This window comes from Bos grunniens, chromosome 1, assembly GCF_055505025.1.
Source record: "Bos grunniens cultivar Pamir isolate PY7600 chromosome 1, Bosgru_T2T1.0, whole genome shotgun sequence".
Classification (NCBI taxonomy): Eukaryota; Metazoa; Chordata; class Mammalia; order Artiodactyla; family Bovidae; genus Bos; species Bos grunniens.
This window is the reverse complement of record NC_141165.1, coordinates 121,978,605-122,003,883: the sequence shown is the minus strand read 5'-3', so window position 1 is coordinate 122,003,883 and position 25,279 is coordinate 121,978,605. Positions and strand designations below refer to the sequence as shown.

At 33.8% G+C, this 25,279-nt stretch overlaps 2 protein-coding genes across 6 annotated transcripts in view; one reads left to right on the top strand and one right to left on the bottom strand.

Moving 5' to 3' along the window:
- CHMP2B (charged multivesicular body protein 2B) overlaps positions 1-2,245 on the top strand; it is a 34,829-nt gene extending 32,584 nt beyond the window's left edge. For both annotated transcript variants that reach the window (XM_086321696.1, XM_086321706.1), the window contains 2 exons: positions 237-343; positions 544-2,245. In XM_086321696.1, coding sequence (XP_086177822.1) covers positions 237-343; positions 544-654 — 218 coding nt within the window. In that variant the 3' untranslated portion in view covers positions 655-2,245. The remainder of the gene's footprint in view (positions 1-236; positions 344-543) is intronic.
- Positions 2,246-5,160: 2,915 nt separating this feature from the next.
- On the bottom strand, positions 5,161-22,816 carry POU1F1 (POU class 1 homeobox 1). Of its 4 annotated transcripts, none has more exons than XM_086321654.1 (6): positions 22,530-22,805; positions 18,987-19,136; positions 11,619-11,843; positions 9,002-9,166; positions 8,193-8,253; positions 5,161-7,168 (listed from the first exon to the last, which is right to left on the bottom strand). In XM_086321654.1, the coding sequence occupies exons 1-6, from the start codon at positions 22,669-22,671 to the stop codon at positions 6,958-6,960; spliced, it is 954 nt and encodes a 317-aa protein (XP_086177780.1). In that variant the 5' UTR covers positions 22,672-22,805; the 3' UTR covers positions 5,161-6,957. The 4 variants fall into 4 exon arrangements, with proteins under 4 accessions (XP_086177780.1, XP_086177789.1, XP_086177798.1 ...); XM_086321663.1 differs by having other exon boundaries at positions 18,987-19,058; positions 22,530-22,804; XM_086321672.1 differs by lacking the exon at positions 11,619-11,843 and having other exon boundaries at positions 22,530-22,816.
- Between the last annotated feature and the right edge of the window lie 2,463 nt (positions 22,817-25,279).

Sequence of the window (25,279 nt, the reverse complement as noted above, 5' to 3'; positions counted from 1 at the left end):
GTCATCTCTTCCATTTGAAACTTTTATAATCATTTACCTTTCCATTTATCAGAGTCTGTTGTTTTTTTTTTTTTTTCCTGTTCTTAAGTGTAAACTAAGGTATTTACTTTTCTCCATCTATTCATAGATTTTATTTGCACTGTGTAAATTACATTGCTGGGCCTTTTTCTGAAAATATAAACCTAACCTGAAATCTGTTTGAAAGTGACTGCTTTGTTTCCTCTTCTCCCCTCAAGTCAATGACACACTTGATGACATCTTTGATGGCTCTGATGATGAAGAAGAAAGCCAAGATATTGTGAATCAAGTTCTTGATGAAATTGGAATTGAAATCTCTGGAAAGGTATGAACGCATGTCCTATTCTCTCAGATGGAAGTACTTTCTCTTCATGTCATTGTTTTAAGTTTTCCTTTATGTTAGGTGTATGTTTTTTAATATCTATTTGAAAAGTAAATTACACCTCTTGCAGCATATCCTTTATGTCCTAACCCGAAAGTTTGTTAATACATTTTTTTTTTCCTCTTTTTCTCTCTTTAATATAGATGGCCAAAGCTCCATCAGCTGCCCGAAGCTTACCATCTGCCTCTACTTCAAAGTCTACAATCTCCGATGAAGAGATTGAACGGCAACTCAAAGCTTTAGGAGTAGATTAATTTAAAAAGCCATTATATTTTGCCTATTATAATTATTTAGTATAAACCAGGCACAGTGAAGATTCCTTTTACAAAGCACATTTATTTTGCAAAAATGAAGACTATGAGTAAACAGTTTTTCCTAACCCATGGCTATTTTGAATCTTTTGCCAAAGAATGACAATGATGCAAAAATGGGAACAGTTTGGATTTTAATTAGAACTCTTTGAGAGTGATGATGTGTAAAATGTTGACTTCTTTTCTGCATGGCATAGAGAAATTATATTCATTCCTTAGTGTATTTATGTTCTGAATCTTTTTACACAGAATACAAATCTTGTTAAAGCCACGAGGCACCAACTTAAAGAGACTTGTAAGAATATTAAAAGTATACCATTAATTTTGTGTCTGTTACTTGTCCTTTGTAAGTGATATGTATTATGACCATAGGTGGTTCAGCTGTCAAATTATTTTTAAATCACCTAAAAGAAGAGTGCTATTTGAACATCTGTCTTAAACAAAAACTGTTATGAGCTTTTCTTTTCTTTTCCTTTGGGAGAACATTCTACTTGGTAAGTTTATTACCTTTGAAAATGTGCTTGGCACCTGCCTTAAACAGTACAAACATATTGTGCACATCTTTAAATTATTTTAACTGACAGAAAAGAACTACCTTTTAAACTCAAATTGAAGCCTCTTGCAAAAATTAGCCAGGTACTTTTTTTTAAGCTTATAAAGTGAATTAAATACAATTAGCAAAAACAGACACTGAATTAATAACATTTTATATTAATAAAACAATATATTTTGGTCTTTCTTCCCAGAACTGAGGAAATTTCCTCCATATGAATTATAATTTAATCTCTTTAGTTTTGAATTGTATTAATGTGTATGTCAAACCCTCACTGGGGTTTGATGAAGCCATCATTCTCAATTAAGTAACATTACTAAGACTGTACTCAACCTAAATTTTAAAAATTAACATTTTTTTCTTGGTAAATAAACTACAACTTTGTCAGAAATTGCTGCCTGAATGTGTATTAATGTATTAACTGCATTTTTTAAGGTAAAGTTGCTATGGTATTTAATGTATGTATAGAAAGTGAGAAGAAATGAAGACATGGCAGATCAGTTAGATAGAATTTAGAATTAGGTTAGCTTTGAAAAATGATGTTGTCATATATGGATTTTAGCACATCCCACCCTTTAAAAACTCTTCTGGAGGAGATCAAATAACTGTAACCTGGTTAATTTGGGACAATGGATGTTTTGGACTAATATGAACAACATAAATACATTTTAGGACTAGTGAACATATGGCATAAGGATTGATGAGAAAAATGAAAACCTAAACTTCATAATCCATAAACCATTTTATAATGTTCAAAGATAAGATTTCATTATTGATGACATTAAATATAGGTACCCTTGGAACATTGATGGGTCAAAACATTTTACTTGATTATGGAATGTTAACACAGGACTTGTTTTGATTCTTGGATGTACATAATAATGCCAACTAACTTTATTTACTTTCTTGTTTACATGTGGGGGTTTTTGTTTTTTAAATTATTTTGTTAAAAAAAACCTCAATAAAGATTTATTGCTGTTACGTTTTTTTTCCCCTTATCTCTTTTACTCTATTTTTGATTTCTGCTAAAGTTATATGCATATCTGGTAATTTTTCAAAAGAATGATTTTTATTACTTTCTTGGAAGGAAAAATTAGATAACGATGCTGTTTATATGTCTGTTTAAGAACTAGCAGTTGGTATAGAACTGATGCTTGTGAATGGAATGTCTAATAATTGGTGGTTTCACATGAAATTTATCTGATAATTTCTTTCCTGGAACTTGCAGGGGATAACCATTTTTAAATCTTTAAACAGATAAGTCTTAGAGATTTTTTAAAACAATTTCAGTCAAACATGAATGCCACAAAAGACTTTGGGACCCAAAGGAAAGAATAGAGTCATTTTGATTTGGCCATATTTATAAAATGCTCTAGTTTTCATGAGCATTGTCTGTAAATTTGTAAGTTATGCTGCTTCTTGTTCAGTCAGTAAGTTGTGTTTGACTCTGCGACCCCATGGACTGCAGCACGCCAGGCTTCCCTGTCTTTCACTATCTCTTAGAGTTGGCTTAAACTCATGTCCATTGAGTCAGTAATGCTCTCTAACCATCTCATCCTGTGCTTCCCTCTTCTCTTTTTGCCCTCTATCTTTCCCAGCATCAGGATCCTTTCCAGTGAGTCAGGTGTTCACATCAGGTGGCCAAAATATTGGAGCACCTTCAGCATCAGTCCTTCCAATGAATATTCAGGGTTGGTTTCCTTTAGGATTGACTGATTTGATCTCCTTGCAGTCCAAGGGACTCTCAAGAGTGTTCTCCAGCACCACAGTTGGAAAGCATCAATTCTTCGGTGCTCAGCCTTCTTTACGGTCCACCTCACATCTGTACTTGACTACTGGAGAAACCATAGCTTTGACTATATGGACCTTTGTCAGCGAAAAACAAAACTTCCTTTTAGACCCTTAAAATTAGTAAACAAGGATTCTCACACACTGAGTTTAATGAAACAACTGATTTATATGTTTACTTGATTTTCCTCATTTCCTACTTTTGGCAAAAGGATTTCTTTAGCAACTGACATGTTTGCTAATAGAACGTGAGCGGAGGAGGATAGCAATTTCTCTTACTGAAGAATGCAGCCCAATGTCATATTCTATTACTGAATGTTAATGTCGTGGATGGAGATCACTGAGTTTGAGAGAAGTAGAATTTGGTACAAAAATGTCCATCAATACTCATCTTAGAAAACATAAAATGACCATCCGTCAGCTGATTGTGTTGCACAGACTATGTTTGGAGGGGGAGTGCCTGGTTGTGGCAGAGGTAGTGGAAATGAGTTCAAGAAATTAACACAACCTTGTAAATCAACTATACTTCAATAAAATAAATTTTAAAGCAATTGTGCTTATGTAGACCAGAGTGGGAAATCTGGTGACCTGTGAGCTTCAGGTTACCTGCACAGTGAGGTGTATAATTTGTAATGAATGCCTTTAGAAGAAGCCCGCCCTCACCCCATGGACATTCCTTATCAGCCCAGTAGCCACACTCCTAGCCTGGTCCTGGTTGGCCCAATTTAAATCTGTACCCCTGTTTCAGACATTCCCATGTTTAAACTGTATATGTGCAAATCTGAAAAAGAGACCTGTGATGACTTTCTCTTTTGATGCCACTACCCTACATGAATAGGGTTTTGCAGTTACAGAAGAATAGATTAACTTTTCAATTTCTATAGGACCTGAGTCCATAAATGTGTTTAAGACAATTCCTATTACTTAGTTCTTTTAAGAGTCACTGGATTGAGTTCCCCTTCAAGGAACCCTGAGGATCCTGAAGTCTGATTTCAGGTACCCAGCTATAGGAACAGCATACACACCCCCTCCCCACAAGCCATCCTCCCAAGAACCTGAAAATATGCATGGGTACATACACACATCTCTGTCCCAAACACTGAAAATATTTCTTTTAACTATTTTTACCATTAGATATGGAAAGTGAAAGTGTTAGCCATGCAGTTGTGTCCGACTGCAACCCCGTGGACCATAGCTTGCCAGGCTCCTCTGGCTATGGGATTTTCCAGGCAAGAATACTGGGGCGGGTTGCCATTTCATTCTTCAGGGGATCTTCCCGACACGGATTGAAACTGGGTCTTCGCTTTGCAGGCAGATTCTTTATTTTTACCATTAGATATGGAAAGGTAAGTTAAATGAATTTCTCTGCCACCTCTACAGGGTAAAACAGTGTACCAATAGGTATAAGTGACAAACAGATCCTTCCATTTTAATGGAACTCTACGGAATTCTTGAAGATTTCCCACGGAAGAGCTCATAAAAACAAGAAATGGAAAGGCTGTGTGGCTAATGTCAGCTTTGGATGTATTCCCAAATGTTAAACACAGACACTGCACAGTAAGTCACATTTGTCACGTGTTTAATTGCAGTTTAGAATTCTAAATAACATTCACCATTTTCTATTTTTAAGGAAGCCAATATCTATTAAAATCCTATCTAAATAGAAAATAAGTCTCAAAACTCATTTATACAAATGAGTTAATAGCAAATACCAGTACATTTACAACTAGTAAATAGCTAGTAATAGTATTATTATTACTCGTAATAAATAGTAAATAAGGGATTGCTAGTTCAATATTAAATACCACCTCAAAATGTTTTTTAGGGAGAAAAACTGGTTTCCAATGCTAACTATCTAAAGTTGGAAAGAATGACCTTATAGAAGAATGTCTGATGATAATCTAAATTTAACATCTGTAATGATGACTGAGGCACATATCCGTGCTTGTTTTTGCTATATAGAGTCAGATTAAACATTCCCAGTCATATTTAAGTGCAAAGAGTCACTATTCTAGATTTATAATGCATTACATTTGCTTTTATTTGCAAGTTTCAACAGCACGCATACATGTATTTTTAGGAGGGTCTGTATGTATAAATTTGATCTGCCTTTTACAAACTAATGAATCACTTCCCTAACTAATGTATGTTTTAAGCAAATGAATTATCAAGAGAAAAGTTATAAACCCACACAGCTGAGTAATTTGGAATTTACTCTCAAGAAAAGTCTTTATATATACATACATATATATATATGTGTGTGTGTGTGTGTGTATGTATCTGTATAGTATTTAACACCTCCTGGGTCCTAGATGTGTACTTAAGCATGGATTATCAGGCCACTGAAAACTGATCTTTTTTTGTTTGCTTTTAATGATATATCAATGTTTCCAGCTATCCAATTGATATTGATTATGTGTGCACACACATATATATATATAATCTACATAGATTATGATCTGCATAATCCTTAGTCTTTATTAATATTACAAAAAGCAGAAGACAGGACAGTATAGTTTATTTAGTAAGTATTCTAAATAAATTTAGTCTAACTGTTCCTATTTTTTGTTACATAAAATAAGTTAGGTAAACATTGCCAGCAGATTGACATTCAAAACGCAAAACAAAGTCACTATTTGATAGTGGTAACACATTACAGTTTGCTTCTACCTACAAGTTTTAAAGAAGTGCATTCTTTTTTAAATTGAAGTGTAGTTGATTTACAATATTATGTTAATTTCAGGTATACAACAGTGATTCAATATTTCTATAGATTATCCTCCATTTAAAGGTACTATATAATATTGGCTATATTCCATATGCTGTACAGTGGTGCAGTCTTATTAATTAAATACATGTTCCTTAAGGTGCGACTCCCTGAATTGAAAAGCTCAATACAGCAAATTTTTTCATTAACAAAAAATCGTATTCTAACTAATTAAACCAAAAATAATTCTCTTTTCTGATGGGACCCCAGATGATTTTCTAGGTTGTGAGATTTCAAAAATGAGCTATGGTATTAAATTTGACTCTCTTCAAGTTTGTGGCCACTGTTAAGAATAAACTCCCTTGTTCATTTAACAAAGATTTCTTTCCGCTGTCAGCAAAGGCTTTCCCAGGCACTGGAGAAATAGCAAGGAAGCCAGACATCTTCCTTGTACTCTTATAGCTTATAGAAACAGTAGTGTGGGGCTCAAGAATCCATAAAGCATATTTTCCATAGCTAAACATCAAAAAGCTAATGTCTGGGAAGAATAAAAAGATCATAAATTAATATTTCTACAAATTTCTTTTGAAACACTTCTTTGGGCTCTGTGCCCTAATTGTTACTTCAAAGGTGTCATTTCTGATTAAGATTTATTCCTAAATGCAATAATAAAATTCTAAGGCACCTCTGGTTCTTAAGTGCAAAACTTTTAGTTCAAACAAACTATTAAAGCTGATGGCAAGCAGGGCATTAGGTAAGGAATTTTCTAATTGGATCTTCTCTGGTGATATTCTTTATGGGACATACTGACTAAAATATTAAAAAGCAGATATACAGCCTTTGGGAAAAGAATCTTTACACTAAAAGAGCACATGTGCATACTCCTGTGTGTGTGTGTGTGTGTGTGTGTGTGTGTGTGTGTGTGTGTTAGGGAGAGATAGAGGGAAAGATATAGTGAGAGGGACAGAATCATTGTTTTAATCCTATTAGTCTTTGGCTTAAAATGTACAATGTGCCTTCTGAGAATAATTCATCAACATAATTTAAATTGTATTTATTTTTAAAGTAGAAAAGAAACACTTCTGCAAAAATTACTGATGTGATTTTTTGAAGCTAACCAAATAACTAATTTCTATTTTGGCTGGAGAAGAGAAAGGAATGAAAAGTAGAAACACTCGCTATTACACAATAGGAGAGCCTATCTGCATTCGAGATGCTCCTTAGAAATAGTAAATAAACTCTGATTCAGGCTTGTCTTCACCCGTTTTTCTCTCTGCCTTCGGTTACAAAACCAAACCCTCACCACTTCTTTCTCCAGGTTTAGTTCTTCAGCCATCCGGAGGATCTCCTGAGAGGAAGGCTTATTCTGTTCTCCAAAGTGTCTCTCCAGGGCGTCTTTAGCAGCAATACTGGGAGGTGGGGAGTTGGCAGGAAAGAAGGGAGATGATGGTTTAGGCCTATCAAAATCAAGTTAGGTTACATTTCCTAAATATTAGTACTAACATTAACGTAAAAAGGAAACCTAAAGACGCTGAAAACACCTGCAAAGCTCTTCAACAATAATAAATGTGAAGTTTTTTTGAACATTTAGATGCTTGTCTCATGTAGGCTCCTTTTACCAGAGTCACAGGAAGAAATTAAGGAGGGAACCCGACATTGTTTATCCACTTTCTGCCACAAGAGGGCACTGACTTACTGAGAAGAAAATAATTCTGTATGCATTTCTAAATGTCCCCCAGAACTCAGGTTATCGAAATGTTTAGTGTACAACTAACCAACAAAAACAAAACCTGTATATTAGCAATTCCTCCATGAGCCTCACGGAAACTACAAAAAGATAAATGAACAATCTGGCTTGAAATGCTAGAAGTCATTTTGAACTTTAAGCAACTAAAATACTAGTGACCAGTTTTGTTAATTTGAAATAATATAGATAACATACTGACTTCCCTTGTGGCTCAGATGGTAAAGCATCTGCCTACAATGTGGGAGACCCAGGTTCAATCCCTGGGTCGGGAAGATCTCCTGGAGAAGGAAATGACAACCCACTCCAGTATTCTTGCCTGGAAAATCCCATGGATGGAGGAACCTGTAGGCTACAGTCCATGGGGTCTTTCCCGGAGCAAGATTTATGTCTAAACCGACAGTAGAAACAGTCATTCTTTTTAGCTGTGATTGTACAGCTTCTGTTTTATCCAAAACTTGCATAGCAAAACTGTTCTTGAATCAAACAATACATATTTTTCCATCAAATTTTAAATTTCCAGCTGTTTCTCAGCAGTAATTTATTGAATGTTGTACTTTTTCACCTATTTTCTCAATTGGCTCTATTCATTTTTATGTTATATTGAAACTATATTATACTCAAATGTTCATTCCATTTGTAAAATATCATTTTCTTCTCCACTAACTTTTAATATCTCAAAAGTATACCTGATTGTTGTTCTCCGTTTCCTTTTTCTTTCATTTGCACCAACTTTCTCATTGTATAAAGCTGTGATGTGAAAACAATGAATAATTACAAAAACAAAGCAGGTTTTTTTTTAACTATCAGATTTGGATTTAAAGTTTCTTTATAAAACAATACAAAATAGAATTACCATACATTTTTGTTTTAAATATTTGCAGTATACATCATTTTAGATTACAAGCCCTAGATTAAAATGTTAACACAGAAAAAAATATTAACTTTATAAATATTAACAGTTGTCTTTAAATCATACCCTATCTTTGTTGAAACAGTTGCTCTAAATGCTATCAAATCTTGCTCTTTAGCCAGCCTTGACATTAATATAAGTAGATAATTTTTATCACATTAAATTGTTCATCTAGCAATTGCTTGCTATTCACTAGAAAGAACGGTGTGTGCAAATGCTCTGGCTACACTTATATTAGGTTGTAAAAATGATTCATGAATAATTACTACAGTATATAGCGCAGCAGGAAAAAATCTGGATACATTAAAAAGAATCATTTCACCACTTCACACCTATGCCACATTGTGTAGAAACTTTCCCTATATATTTTATTCTCTCATTATTTACCTTCTCAATAAATTTATTTCTACACTTTCACTGGCCTTGCTTTTCTTCATAGTGTGATGAAACAAGATACTTATTTTTCATGTCAAAGAGAAAAATCAAACCAAACTTCAAACCTCTCACTTTAGCACAAATTCAACTGAGGGAAACCATTGTTTTTAGGTTAAAACATTACTGTTTCCAGAAACACAGCTTTTGTACCTCCTACTTGTTCAGCTTCCTCCAGCCATTTGGATAATATTGCTTTTAGTTTGCATGCATTTTTGAAGCTGAGCTGCAGGTTTTCAAATCGGCAGATAGTTGTTTGACTGAATTCAGAGCCATGCACAGCTGCCAGAGCTTCCCCAACATTTGTCTGGGTGTATCCTGTGAAAGAATAACAAAGGCCATGAGCTTCAGTTTTGCAAGAAACACTGATTTTGGTCCACTATTGTATAAATTTGTGTAGTATTTTTGTCAACTATTAAATATTGCTTTTAACGATATATTTGTTAGCAATTTAGAATAACAGTAAGGTTATGCAGTGTAGAATTGTCTAGTATTTTAAAAAATTCCTTCTAGTTAATAAGTTAATATTTTAGAAGCCAAAAGAATTCAGATAGGAACATCTGCCATTCATATTTAGCCAAACTGGATAAATGTGTTAAACACACTTTGCAAAAATATATAAGAAAAGTTTCTAGACAATGTAGCATAGGTATAAAGTAGTGAAATGCTTTTTAATGTATCCAGATTTATTTTTTTGACACTGGGCTATATACTGTAGTAATTATACATGAATCATTTTTATAACCTAATATAAGTGTAGTCAGACTATTCTTTGCAACCCCATGGACTATACAGTACATGGAATTCTCCAGGCCAGAATACTGGAGTGGGTAGCTGTTCCCATCTCCAGGGGATCTTCCCAACCCAGGGACTGAATCCAGATCTCCCTCATAGCAGGCAGATTCTTTACCAGCTGAGCCACTGGGAAGCCGAAGAATACTGGAATGGGTAGCCTATCCCTTCTCCAACCGATCTTCCTGACCCAGGAATTGAACTGGGGTGTCCTGCATTGCAGGTGGATTCTTTACCAGCTGTTCTACCGGGGAATCCTTAATACACACTTTAGAAGACATTTAAAAATTCTCTCTAATCATTATTATTAGGCATCTGTTGAAATATGCTCAAAATCTATAGATATTAAAATATAATATGTAAACTATATGGTGATATATCACAAATATTTTTATCTCAGCTGTAAGAGTGAAAAATTCAACATGTTGAAGTTAACAAATAAAACTAAGAACTGTGTTTACTTTCCCTAAAAGCATGCTTATTATGAGATTTTGGTCACACAACATTTTATGTATATCACCAAGCATTTATTATATCATTTGGTAATGCTTCTATCTCCAGGCAAAAAGTTTTCATAGATTGTCTCAAACATTCTCAGAATATAAGTTGACAAATGTCATCAATGTAGAATTTGAAACATTCACAGTCATATAAAAAGTAAATTGAAAATGAATGTCATAAAGATGCCTACTGCTGTGTTTATGACAAATAGTAACTACATATTAATTCAGGGCCCAAGGCTATATACCTGTATGCATAAAATGATTACATATGATGCCCATCAATTGATATCATTAAAAGTTACCAATGGCTCAGTCCACAAATGCAGAAGTTTGTACTATCAGTTCAATCCATTAAAAATATATTTCATGCATTTAAATCAAGGTTAATTATTATGATTATTTACATTAAAAACACTTCACCCTAGAAAGTGAGCAAAGGCTATGAACAGATCGCTCACAGAAAAGGAATTACAAATGACTGTCCAACACATGAAAAACTTCTTTCACTCTTCACTCATAAGGGAAATTTAAAATGAAACTGCTACTTTCACCTAACTGATTTGCAAAGGTCCAAAAGATTAATAGCATCTTTTCCCTTCAATAACTATTTTTTATTCTACATGCCAGTCACTGTTCCAAGTGCTGAGGATATGCCATTAAGGAGAAAGCAAAAGGAAATAAACAAAAAACAAAAAACTTCTGCCTTAACAGAATTCATATTCTGAAGAGTGGCAAAGGAGATACTCATGGTGGCAATAAGATTTGTTAGAACTTACATAGAGACCAATTTGACATCTACTGAAATTACAAATACACATACTCTTCAATCAAACAATTTTGCTTTTAACACTTTCCCTGCACATATATTTTTATCGGTGCAAAATGCTATTTATGAAGTTAATCATTGCATCATTGTCTTCAGTAACATAAGATTGAAGACCATCTAAATTCCATCAGTAGGAGACTGGTAATATATTCATAAAATGGAATTGAGAGATGCATTAAAAAGAAGAGCTCTCTAAAAAACTAATACTGAAAGCTCTCCAAAATAGTCAAATGAAAAACGTCTATATGAAGAAATACATGAATTTGCTTATATGAATATGCATAGAATAGAAGGATTCACAGAAACTAATAACACTGATAAACAGGAAGGATAAGCAGAGGGATACAATTCGCACAGCTTTTTAGCTTTTGAATCACACAAAGGTATTAATTCAAATAAAACAAAGGTATTTCTAAACTTATGTTTGAAAAGGAGACCATTAATTTAGAAATCTATATATTTTTGCTGCTAAGAATTTACAAGGAAATGAAGGTTGCTATAGGTTTTCATAATTCAACTTACATCCACAGTAGAGATGTAGAATGAGAACTGTCTTAGACTTCTGAGCAGCATGTAAGAGATTAAACAGTAATAGAGTAAGACTTTGCAGACGGAGTTGTGTGTCCCACAGCTGTTAACAAGCACCTACCTAGCTTAATTCTTCTCACTTTAAACTCATTGGCAAACTTTTCAAGTTCTCGGATTTCTGGAGAATCCATGTCTATTGGCTCTTCAACCAATTTGCTTTTCCGCCTGAGCTCCTGCTTGAAATCAGCGGCAGTGGGGTCCTCTGAAAGGAGAGGCTGATGCATGGGAGGAAAACCATGACTCAACGTGTGGTCAGGAAACTTATAAAGACAAGGGGTTAAGCTCCCTGTAACAACAAGAAAAGGACCATTTGTAATTATCCCTCATTTTGATACATGGAAAATTTTGGCCCATCAGATTGTTCTGTGACAGCCAGTCTCAGTTCTAAAAGGTTACCTGACATTTGCTTTTCTGAAGTAGAAGTCAGTGTAGCTTAGTATAAATGGGATCATTTTTTTCCACCTTCCTGGGAGCAGCGGAAACAAAGATAATGCAAAGCCAAAGGAAAGAACCAGGGACTTGCAAATAATTTAAATAGAAATAAGCAAATTTCAAAAAAGTGTGAGTTTTCCATGATTGTTTTTCTCTTAAAAGACTTCCATAGCAGTCCAGTGGTTAAGACTTCATCCTTCCAGTATAGAGGGCATGGGTTTGATTCCTGGTTATGGAATTCAGCATGGCTCCCCAAAAACAAACAAACAAAAATCTTTTCATTTGTTATTGTGAATCTGAGGTTCAACTCTACCAGAATGTATATTTTCTTAATTATAATCAAGGTGTATGTTAAGTGCTATGCTGGGAAATTTTCATAGCATTGAAAAATTGATTTTACAGCATTAAGAAATCCAATGTTTTATCAGTAAATGCTTAATTTAGTAAAGGCAAGTAAAACGAAAATTATGAGAACAAAAAATACATTAATAAGGTTTAAATAGATTTAATGGTAATGATGGATGTCGACAAAAAGTAACTTTTAAAGATCTATTAGAAGGTCAGCAACAAGATTCTTGCAAAATATACTATGATGGAATCATTTCTTGATTACTATTTAAGAAGAAAAAGTTAAGTGTCAAGGAAGGGTGCAATTCTAGATATGATACATGCTGCTGCTGCTGCTGCTAAGTCGCTTCAGTCGTGTCCGACTCTGTGCGACCCCATGGACAGCAGCCCAACAGGCTCCTCTGTCCCTGGGATTCTCCAGGCAAGAATACTGGAGTTGCCATTTCCTTCTCCGAGATATGATACATGATCCCTCATAAATGATGAAGCACTGAATCCATTGAGTTAGTTAAATGAGAAATCTCAAAAAACTACATGATTTAATTGTTTAATTGCTTCTAGATTTCATTCTTCATTTGGAAAGAAGAGAGAATCTCAGTCAGGGAGTATTGGTGACAGGATGGTATAAGCCAAATTCCCACACATTTTATTTCTGTTTTCTTCAGCAGTATATTACATTTTTATTCATAAGGATTTCACTTTATATTAAATGACATGGGTATAACCAAGACATTTTGATATAAATAAAATATTCAATAATTAATCATTTTTCTTATGAGTATAAATTAAATATAAATGACTATAGAAAATAGGCAGTAATCATTCTTAGAAACTTACTAAAAAATACATCAGTTTTATGCTATTTATAATTTCTCTATAAATACAGTCAGAAATCAGACATGAGTAATAGTGTATTTTGCCAGAATATATAAATCTTAAATTAATATATCAATATGTAATGAGCAAAGAATATTGCAAGTCAGTAAGTTGTTGGCTCATATTATTTATATGAGAAAATATAATTTTGAAGTGTACCCCTATCCAGTAGACTATTATTTTTCTGAAACAAAATACATACAAGTGAGAAATTAAGCAAAATATCATAAAATAAGTATAGCTGTTTCATGGATATGAAAAATGTACAAAAGAAACTATTTCTGTCTAAAGCAATTCATATTACTTTCAAAAATCAAAACTATCCAGTTTTTTGTTGTTATTGTTAATCATCCACTTTTTGCTTTAGTGGGTGGTATAGACCAGATACAATTTTAAAAAGCAATTTTATCAATTTTTAATTTATTACAAAATTCAATTTTTTTAATGTTTGTTACATTTTAACAAAGCTCATTTTTGGCCTAATGTTAGTTTTAGATTTCTACTAGTTAAGTAAAATACTAATATATAAAAAAATTTATCACCTTTATGTTAACATTTACTTAATATTTATCTAAGGACTTTTGTTTTATTTTCAGAGAAAAAAGTGTGTATTTTTTTATCCACAATTTAAAATTCATATAAAAACAAATAATGTTCCTTGGGTGCTAAGATGAATTCACTATACAATTGAAACTAGAAGTGAAGCCCTGTGAACACCGCAATAAGCCACGTCAATAATCAGTTCATTTTTCAGGTAATCTGTACTCAGGGAAATCAGATGACTCAAAGATTCTGCATCTTAAATATATTTGGCCACATTAAACAAATGCTTTCAAACAAAAGTTTTATAAATATTTACAAAAATATTGGAAGTGTGCCATCTCTATTTATGGAAAAATTTAAAGCTAGTATATACATTATAAATACTCTGGAGAAATGGACATTTAGAAAATAAATTTGAACATGAGTCCATAAAGAGTACACAAGAAATACCATGTTCAAAAGTTTGGCATCTAGAGGAGGAAGGAAAACACGATGTGTGCTGCGTTATTTTGCATTAACTGAAAGTATCCACAATTATCCACAGGGACACAGTTTTCCCGAAACTAATGTTAAACAGAAATTTGGGACAGTCACAAGCATAGTCAGACAAACTGATTTCTATTATATGATCCTGTATTTGGGAGAAAATGGGGATTGATTGGTATGGTATATGTGACAAGGTATTTTAAAAGGTTTTTCTAAAGCCTGGAATATTAAGAAGTCGGGGTTTGAGCACGGAGAGAAAAGATGCAGGAAGTTGTGTGCCACAGAAGTTTCATGAATATTTTCCAAAACACTGATAAACCAAACTTGTCTATAAGCCTAGAACAAGTGCACACCTAAATAGCTTGGAAAGGTTTGTACATTCTTTACAGTCCAAGATGGATTTTCACCCTGCAGATTAATCCACCATAGCCTCTCTGAACTGCTCTGCATGGACTTCTGGACAGCAGAGGAGGGAGAGGAACAGAGATTAAGTCTTTAAAAGCAGAAGATGGGAAGCTGAGGTCCAGCATGCCTTACGGGCACCTGACTCAAGGTCCCATGATACAGGGCACACTGCTTTTCTGCAGCACGTGGCTCAGACAGCTGCTAACTGACAACATCTCTGAGGTTGTGAGCTAGAAGCTTTAAAAGAACAAACAGGGGAAGAAGGACATAGTAAAATACCCCCACCTTGCTGTAGAGATGCACAGCACAGTTCATTTAAATATTTCCATTTATTTTCTTTTTTTACGTTCATGCATGACAATGTGAAACAAATCATAACTTTGAATTGTGATTTTTTTTCTCTTTTGTGCATTGCTACATCCTATCCACATATAAACAGGTCTTCTGCCTAGTTCTGTAAATTAGGTTGATTTGGAGCACAGCCATGGCCATTTGTTTACAGATTGCCTGTAGCTGCTTTTGAGTTATGAAGTTGAGACAGATGCTACATAATTTAAGGAATAATACACAGTATCCATGCTACTGCAGGCGCCTTTCATGATCCAGAGGCAAAAGATGGTCAGAATTACTCCTTCCCTTAGTGTCAACACATCCAGAATAAGTGAGGCAAAAAATAAAACTAAATAAAACAAAAAAGGAAATAGAAAAAAGACAATTTAAGAATGAAGAGATGGCCTCCAAAGTAGACTGTTTTCCTATGTAAATGTGAAACATATTTCTGGTACCTCTTGTCCTAGCCCAGGTGGAAAAGACACTTTTTAGCTATATTCATCTTTTATTCTTATTATCCACATCTCATTAAAAAAGAGCATTCATCTCCTTGAATAATTTTCCAACATCAGCTATTTTGCTTTCCTCTTAAGATCAATTTTTAATCAAGGACTCTTACTGCACACCTTGGGTGGCCATTAAAACACATAACCTTGCTGGGTTTAGCAATCATTACCATGTAGCTGATTAGCCCAGTTCACACAGGACGGTGGGCAAGGTACACAGCTCATTAAGTTTGTTTTCCAACTTTCACCCAGCTTTACAAATGAGAACAGACACCACCTTGTATACCCAGAAATCAGAATTTTGAAAGGTTTTTGTTATTAGTTTTCTTTCGTGTTTATCTAGAAGAGATTTTTGAATAGTATTTGTAATTCCCTGTTTCCTATTATCCATCCTGCAGGCTGTTGAATTATTTAAGTACTTAGGAGAGAAGAAACAGAAGAAGAAATTTAACTATGAATGTATCTGAAGAGAAGATCAAGGAGAAAACCAGGCTAAGTTGGTGGAAAGCTGCCACAACTCAACTCAGATAGAGCTATGTATGGTACCCATCACAACTTGGATGTGAAGAGACTAACACTTTGAGAAGCTAACTTGAACGAGGTTTGTAATTAGTTCCTGGTGTGGCTAATTCATTTCACCCCACCAATCATTCTCTTTGATATTCCCACACCTGGACTATGAGGCACAGAGGATTCATCTGATGATTAGAATCCTTCCTACCAACCTTAGCTTAAAATACGAGCTGTAGCTCTTGCTTTCCAGTGAGTTATTAATTTAATGAAATGCTCAGACTACATATAAGCATCAGAGTATAGGGATAAAATAACCATATTCAAATAAAGCAATTTCACACCCTTTGAAAAATTGCTCTTTGTGCAGCTTCACTTTTATATGGAGTATGTGACAATGAACCTTCGTTGTTGGTGATTAGACGCTTCTGTGGATTGTGTGGAAGTGGCTGATTTGATGAACGCCTGAGACTTCTCAGAAAATTCAAATGACATTACTAGGTTTCTCTTGTGTATTTTAAACCTTTTCTGAATTCCTGAATATTCTGAATCCCTGTGTTTTACGACTCAATTTGTGTAGCTTCTCTGGGGATGACAGCAGAAAGGTTCAGATTCTCTGAGATTAAATCTGCCATGATGCAAAGGCTAATACTGAATATATGTCAAAATAGTGACATTGTAACAAATTACAAAGCACATCACATTTTAATGATCTCCCTCTCAAAAATATTCAAATATAATCTTTATGCTTGACATGGTGAATTTTTCTTTCAGCGACAAAATATATGTAATTTTGGTTTAAGACTACAGCAATACCTCCAAAGCTTAGGACATCCATTTTTTTCATTATTATCACCAACCTGGGCTTTGAATCATTTTAAAAGGTTTTTCCAAAGACCTCTCCTTTTTAACTTCTAATGGAGATGAAAGTTTGCTGAGGGCCTGCTGAGGAAACTTGGACCAGCACAACCTGAGTTGCCTGTGGACTCTCAGTGTGAACCTGGGCTTGTTACCTGCAACCCTGGAAACAGGAAGGAAGTCAAGTTTCTCAGGCCAGCTGTGAACTCAGCAGCTTCTACCTAGATCTGGTGGGAGGGAGGTAGTAGTAAAAATCATCTCACAGTGTTTGGTCTGAGCACTAACCTCCACTCATTGCTGCCCCTTGCTGGGTGCAGAGATGACTTAAGTTGCATGTGGGTTCCTGGGAACTACCGTGAAAGAACAGCAAGGACTCTCTCCTCCAAGAAAGAGTAGCACATTGCTACTTTGAATATATTTTGAATATATTTGAATATATATTTGAATATATATTTGAATAAAGCACATTGCTTTATTTGAATATGGTTATTTTATCCCTAAGCTCATCATTTCTTGTCTCTGTAATCCAAGTGTGGTGGAGGCCACAGAAAGCATTTGACCGGCACCGCTAGTGGCTAAATGCACATTGTTCTACTATTTCTATAATGAAAGTAGTTCATCTTCAACGAGAGATCCTCTCATTAACCATGGATACTGATTAACAGCTAAGTACACGAATCATAAACGGTCCGTTTTCACAGAGGAAGAAAAATATGACTTTCCTTATTTTTTAATTACTGAAGAGAGACATTAAGATTTAAAGGTAACCATTAAGAACATCAGTTTTCACTTCATCATAAAGGTGAGGATATAAGTTTATTCAGAATGCTCTCTAACAGAATGTAGGAAAAGCTAATTTGTTCTAGAATATATTATTTTAAAGTTTTAATGTTTTATTTAGTATAAATTTGAGAAATTTTTAGAAATTAAAGGTTGGTGAACTAAATTCTTTGTTCAATTTAATTTCAAATTTATAGGCATAAATATATGTTTGATTTTTTAATTACCTACTTGGATAACAACTATTACATGAGCATGCACACACACACGTTTATATTTTTCACATAGAACATTTGTAGTTTATTGTCACTGAAATTATTTCTTGCTGCAGAAATAAATATAAAAGATTGAGATTTCTAAATAATTTCTGTGCACAAAAAAATTACTGTATAGCCATGGTCTAAAATTAAGTCATAAATTTTGTGATGAGTGGATCTCTTAGGTCAGATTTTCTTTCCCTTAAGAAAGTTGCTAACAATACTTTCATTTAAGTGTCAGCAAACAAGATAGTTTATCTTGATATAGTGATGCTTTCTTTATCCAGAGGGAAATAAGTATGTAACTTATACTATTTCAATCTTATCCAAGACTCAGAGCATCTCAGACAGGGCTGCCAAGGATTCAACTAGGCTAAAGCTGCTGCAAATCTCTCTTAGCCTTCAATGTCTTATTTATCTTTACAGACCAAATGGCCAAAAGAAATACTGTGATGAGGAATATGCTCTATAAGTTAGTCTATCTGCTTTGGTAGCCACAAAAGATTATTAAGCACTTTCCTGTTTTATTTTAAATTCAGGAACTGAAGGAACAGCCAAAATCTCAAGGGAAATGATGACTATTAAGTTCCGTACCTCATAATCATTAACCCTGTTGGTATGGAGGCGGGCAATGAAGTCATTTAAAGCTTTTGCTGACTTGCTCACTGTTGGCAACTGAGGAATTTTAAATCTGACCTTATTTTAGTTAATTTACTTTTAAATTTAAATAGTTACATAAGGCTGGCAGCTACCTTATTATTACTGGAGGCAAGCCCACCAATGGCATAACCAAGTGACAATTAGCAGTTTGGCAACAGAGAATTAGAATAAAAATCATACAAAGCAAACACAGGCGTTAAGAAGCATAGCAGTTCATTTCAGGCATGTGGAGAACAGCAGTGATCAGGTATAACTATTATGATCTCTGAAGGCGTTACAGATCAGGGACCATTATAGTAAGTGGTGGATTTAGCAGCAATTTCTAAGGTTAGGAGATCTGAATTTCATGATACACTCTGGTCAAGATTCCCTTCGACCCAGAAAATGCATCCAAGCGTCCCCAAACTCAATCTTACATGTAAAGACAATTTTTCTTACCTGCCATCACGCCATAGGTCGATGACTGGTTTCCATAATGACAGGAAGGAACAGAATAATGAAGTCCTGTTGCTGTGTTTCCCAGCATTGTCACCACAAAACATGTGCACAAACATTTAGGAGTTTGGATCAAAGACAAAATAGACGGGACTGGTAAGAAAATGTATGAGGATTCAAGACACATTCGTTTCATTTCAAATGTACACATTTATGCTATTCTTAAAGTTATATGCCAATAATTTGTTCTCATTTGGGGGCAGTTCTCTGATGAGTATGCTAAAACTAGGGGTTGACATTTTTCCCAAGTAACGAGTTCATGAATCATCACAGTGGACTAGAGCCTTCATTAATTATATCCAGTGTTCTGGGTTGGCGTGACTGACCAGTTTTAACCTTGGTGGGCTACAGTCCATGAGGTTGCCAAGTGTCGGACATGACTGAGTGACTGAGCACACGCACACGACTGGAAGCTGCAGTTTTCTTGCAGGTTTCACCCAATGTAGACTTTGCAAAGAACTGACCAGAGAATAGTCTCTTAAAATTCTCGTATAACATGGTACTATAAAATTGTCTTTTGCTGGAGCAATGAATACAGAAATCAACTCTTCATGGGTCTTTACTTTTACTTCTGCTCATTCACCTAACAAATTTCTTCCATCAAAGAGGAAGTGGCAGAGCCACTAGCCTTTTATTGGGTATGATCATAAAACTCCATTAAATTCAGAGGCTTACAAAAACTCTGTGACAATGTGCAATGTATTTAGGCTGGTATTGAAACCATGAGCTTGTAGATTTTCTGCATGCACACAATTAATTGAACAATTCTAATGATGAAGCTGGTCAAAAAATAAATTCATTGATCACTGAGTAACTAGAGGTTTATAAAGGTTGAGTCCAGCATATAACTTAACTTCATTTATAAATAGCTACAAGTATCATTGAATTAAGGTGTATTTTGAAATTAAATTTGAATTACTTAACTTCTATCAAGCTTTCAACATGAATCACAATGAACTACTAACAATAAAATCACTAATCAATGTTTTCTTTTATATCTTATTTTCTACTTTTTCCCATTATGTCCTCAATAGAGTGGTGGATTTTCAAAAATATAATTGTATCTTCTTGAATCATATGATATTAGAAGAGATTTATAGTCCTTTTTGAAAATATATAGTCTATCAATTAAAGACATAAAGTAAAACATTTTCTCTAACTATAACTCATTTTTAATATTTTAAAGTATCTGTATAAATTTTCATTTTACAACTGACACATAGAACTGAAATAATTTTGTGTTATAATTTCTATGCATTCCAAAATTAAAGAAACATGAAACGCATTGAATATCCAACTTCTCCTCTCATTATGCTGCTGCTGCTGCTAAGTCGCTTCAGTCATGTCCAACTCTGTGTGACCCCATAGACAGCAGCCCACCAGGCTCCCCCGTCCCCGGGATTCTCCAGGCAAAAACACTGGAGTGGGTTGCCATTTCCCTCTCATTAAAATCATTTCTAATTCTTTACCTAGACAATTAGATATATACGGTTACAATTTGATGGAGAAATTATAAAATCAATGCTATTGCTATTTAAAACAATAACAATAGCCATTTAGGACATTGTTACTAATTATGAATTTTTTTACCTCCAAGGTTTAAATCCTTTTGTTTTGCTGATTTGGGGAAGTCATATAAATGACAAGCTAATTTACTAGATACATTATTTATTTACTTTTATTTTTTTTAAATAAATAGGGTTTTGAGCTTAAACCTGCTTAATTTTAACCTCAATTCCAATTTTTATTCTAGCCAAATACTATCCACATACAGTATATTATGCAAAAATGCATTATCCTTCTCATTCTCAATCTATTTAAATGTCCATTATTTAAAATACACAATTAGCTATGTGATAATTGTATGGGAAGAGTCCAGGAGATAGTGAAGGACAGGGAAGTCTGGCATGCTGCAGTCCATGGGGTTGCAAAGAGTTGCAGAGTTCAGACTTAGCGACTGAACAATACAACAATATGTGATAATTGTTTAAATTTATTTATACCACACCTCTTCATAAAAATACTTTATTACTTTTTTTTAAAACCATGTTTGAGGATATTTGCATCAGTATATGTTTAATTAAATTCTGAGACTCTTCAGTAGATAAAAAACATCTCTACATTAATAATTTTCCCCAAATCTAGATAATATGATCTTTAGATATTTGAAAATTCTGTTAAAGATTAATACCAAACTTACATATAACTTTCAAAGCTGCTTAATTTTAACAAAATATAAGGCTAAAATATTTTAAATTGGCATATAAATGTGTCAACTCAAATTGATTTTTAAATTTATAAAATTTAGCTCATATTTAGATTGTTTTACAAGTGAAAAGTGCTATTAAACAGACATTTACCCAAGACATTGTTTATTAATCAAAACCCTTTGTTACTGAGTAAAAATTAGACACATTAACAAAACATATTTATTTGCTTGGTTGTGTTTGAGACAATATATTTGAATTAATTTTAATTTTCATCTAAGAAAGTTATATAAGAAAATATAAAAACTTGATTAAAGGTTGAAATCTCTTCAGAACTAAATCTTGAAAAGATTCAAATCAGTTCATGGATTCTAAATATTATATTGCCTCTAGCCTAGATGGGAGGGGAGTTTGGGTAAAAAAGGATATAGTGTATGTATGGCTGAATTCCTCTGCTGTCCATCTGAAAATATCACAACATTGTTAACTGGCTATACTCCAATATAAAATAAAAAGTTTTAAAAATAAACAAATAAATATTATATTGCCTCTAGACTTGGTTTCTGAGTTTTTAATTATTCTAAAGAAGTTAAGTGTATTTAAAGTGAAAGTGTTAGTCGTTCAGTTGTGTCCGACTCTTTGCAACCCCATGGACTGTAACCTGCCAGGCTCCTCTGTCCTTGGACTTCCCCAGGCAAAAATAGTGGAGTGGGTTGCCATTCCCTTCTCCATGGGATCTTCCTGACCCAGGGATCAGACCTGGTCTCCTGCATTGTAGGGAGATTCTTTACCATCTGAATAAAGTGTATTTAAACATCTAATTATTTTATTCTTTGAAACCCACTGTTGTTGGTATCAGGAATCATTCAGTTGTGTTTACTCAGAGGTGTACGGCATTTTTTAGACATGGTAGTAAATGTAATCTAAAAACCAAATAAATCTCTAAGAGGAAAAAAAATCACCTTTTAAATTATTTTACACTATTTCTTTAGTTTTACTCTTTATCCATACATGTTTGCATAGAGTGGTTTTCAGACTCACTGTTTACTTGTATAGAAGACAGGTTTTATAATAAAATCAACAATACTTGAAATTACTACACTTACTAATATTTCTTGAATATTTTCTTAGGCATTTTGTCTTCTTTAATATCCTGAATATTTAACTTAATACACATTAAAATTTTTTTAAAAATGAGATTCTAAACTAACAAGATTCAAAGCACCCATCCTGACATCTTAAGGCGCAGCCGCATGTAGACTGTTATTGAAGTTAGTACCTGTGGACATCACGTTGGTGGCGTGGTTGGAGACCGGTAGGCACTCCGCAGCACTGGGATGCATTATCAGAGGCAGAGTTGCAGAAGACTCAGAATTCAGAGGTATAAAGGTATCAGTCGAAGTAAAAGGTTGGCAACTCATTCCCACAAAAGAATAGAAACGGAGAAGAGGTGCCACTCCTCAAGTCAGTTTTATTATATTACAATCTCAAAGGGCCGTTTCAAATCTCACTACCTGCATATATACATCAGGGAGGCTCTGAAGCACCAAGAGAGCGCATGCTGGTATTTATACTGCAGGGAAATCCCTTTATACATGTTAATCATCTTTTCCCAGGGGTATTGCTTTATCAATCTGAACAGTCTTCCTTCTTACCCAAACACAATCCATGCCCAAGAGGGGAAGCTGGTTCTTGGGTAGGGAATGAAGGCAAAGGAGAAATCTGAAACTCAATTTGACAACTTCAGTGATTCAGATCTTTTAGAAAGGAATCAAGAACTTAATAAAAAACTGTCCCTCAAAGAAATAATGCTGCAATGAATTGAAAGATACTGGGTGCCTCTTTGCTACGAACACAATGACAAATTTATATGTATGAGATTTTTTTTTCCTTTTTTCTGATAACTTCATTAAATCTGAAAAATAATATAAAAGTACAGGACACAATTTTAAGAAGCAGACTCTTTAAAAAGAAGCATAGAAGACTAAATGTGAGAATGACTATATTACTGACTACTGATTCATAGGCAGTGCAATCCTGAAAAACTGTAAGAACAATTGAACTTTTCCTATATCATAAATAGGAAATGATAAAATATTACGTTGGAGTCATTTGTAGACAAGATGAACATAAGTGACAGTATCTCTTCCTTGATTTCAATTTGCTCAACCGGATGTACCCACTTAGTGAGCTCTTACTAGATGGCAACACTGTTCTAGTCACTTTCCACAGTTATGTCAGCAAATTTCACAGCATCTTTGTGAGATCTGTACCATTCTCACTAAGCTTAATTCTGCCAGATACTCTGATCTTGGCCATTCTGCTCCAGAACCTTCACTGGGCATAAACTTTCCACACAAAATATATTGACATTATAAGACTATGAAAAAAAATACTATAAATAATTATTTTGATGATAATTATCTGTATGACAATTTCACAACGATCATGGTTTCTACATATAAATAAATGAATGCAATACTATCTTTAGAATGTATACTAGGGACGATATAGGGATGAGATGTAACCTGACAAACATAGATATTATTGACATTAGCAGGAACTTATGCTCCATTTGACTTTTTTTGAAATTTTATATCATGGAATGTTTAACTTGGAATTGGTTGCTTTGTGCCAAATTTATATTAATGTTGATGAGAATATGCTTTCAAAAATTGAAATTTGAATGCTTTGTCATTAACCAATTATTTTGTAGAAAAAAAGTTCATTAGATATTGTGTGAAACATATTTATTCTAAAAATGACATATTTTTCATTCTGAATTCTCTTTTAAGTTCCATTAGTCTTCACTAATGAGAGAAGAAGGTTACAAGTAATCAAGTATTTATTTTACTTGATTTATTTAAGTAAATAAATATCAAGTATTTATTTTCTTGAAGGTTACAAGTATTTATTTTACTCTTGCAGAATTCTTGTAATTTTTAGACTTCACATTTACAAAAATGTATTTGAAATACATTTTAATTTTTAAAAATTTAAGAAAAATTTTATAAAGAGAATTTGCTAAGAAAATTTAGTTAAAAATTAAAGTAAATGGTATTTAGAAAGAATAGCACTTCAAAATTTCTCCTAACAATTTTTCTATAGTTTAGGTCATTGGAATATGTCAGTAAATTATATCAACCCAATAATAAAGAGGGTTACTGTAAAGCTTGCCTGGAACAGCAACAAAGAACTTCACCAGTATTTGCCATGCTACCTAATATTCTAAAATTGCAATTTTACACATCATTTATTTAATAATGATTTATTAATTTTTGACTATTTGTGCTGTGAAGTGGAACCACACTGTTAGAGTTAAAATTGTGTATAGCCAGGATATAGATGTTCCTGTTGTAATCTTTATTTAGCACTGTAAATTATTAATTTATCAGATTTTAAAATCAGCTTTTGTAAATAGTTTTCCTTTTGCTGATTCTTGAACTGTATAAATCTATTACAATTTAGCCCAGTTGTCTACATCTTTATTATTTCTTTGTTGTTTGTATTGCTTTTTGCTTTTCACTTCTATATGTGTGTGTCAAGTCGCTTCAGTCATGTCCAACTCTTTGCGATCCTATGGACTGTAGCCCACCAGGCTCCTCTGTCCATGGGATTCTCCAGGCAAGAATACTGGAGTGGGCTGCCATGCCCTCCTCCAAGGGATATTCCCAACCCAGGGATCAAACCTACATCTCTTATGTCTCCTGCATTGGCAGGCAGGTCTTTACCACTAGTGATATACACACACACACACACACACACACACACACACACACACACAACAATGCAATTAACTCTTTGTCCAAAATACTTTTTTTACACATGCATTTTTATAATTTATCTGTAGGCTTGTTTTGAATATCCCTCCTTTAGGATGGGTTCTTAGAAATGGAATTATGAGTTTGCCTTATGATATTTTTAAAGTTCTTGAAAACAGTCTCAAATTGCTATAAAGACAAAAGATTTTTTAAAGGATACTTTTAGGTTCACAGCAAAGTGGAGCAGAAAGTACTAAAGGTTCTTGTA

Bases quoted from the DNA above. Each gene is read 5' to 3' on its own strand.
- POU1F1 (XM_086321654.1), bottom strand. From the start codon at position 22,671: ATGAGTTGCCAACCTTTTACTTCGACTGATACCTTTATACCTCTGAAT. The intron at 9,167-11,618 runs GTAGGTGCTTGT...ATTCTTTCACAG, and splicing joins AGTGAGAAGAATTAAGCTAG to GATACACCCAGACAAATGTT. The intron at 7,169-8,192 runs GTATACTTTTGA...CCCACCTCCCAG, and splicing joins AAACGGAGAACAACAATCAG to TATTGCTGCTAAAGACGCCC.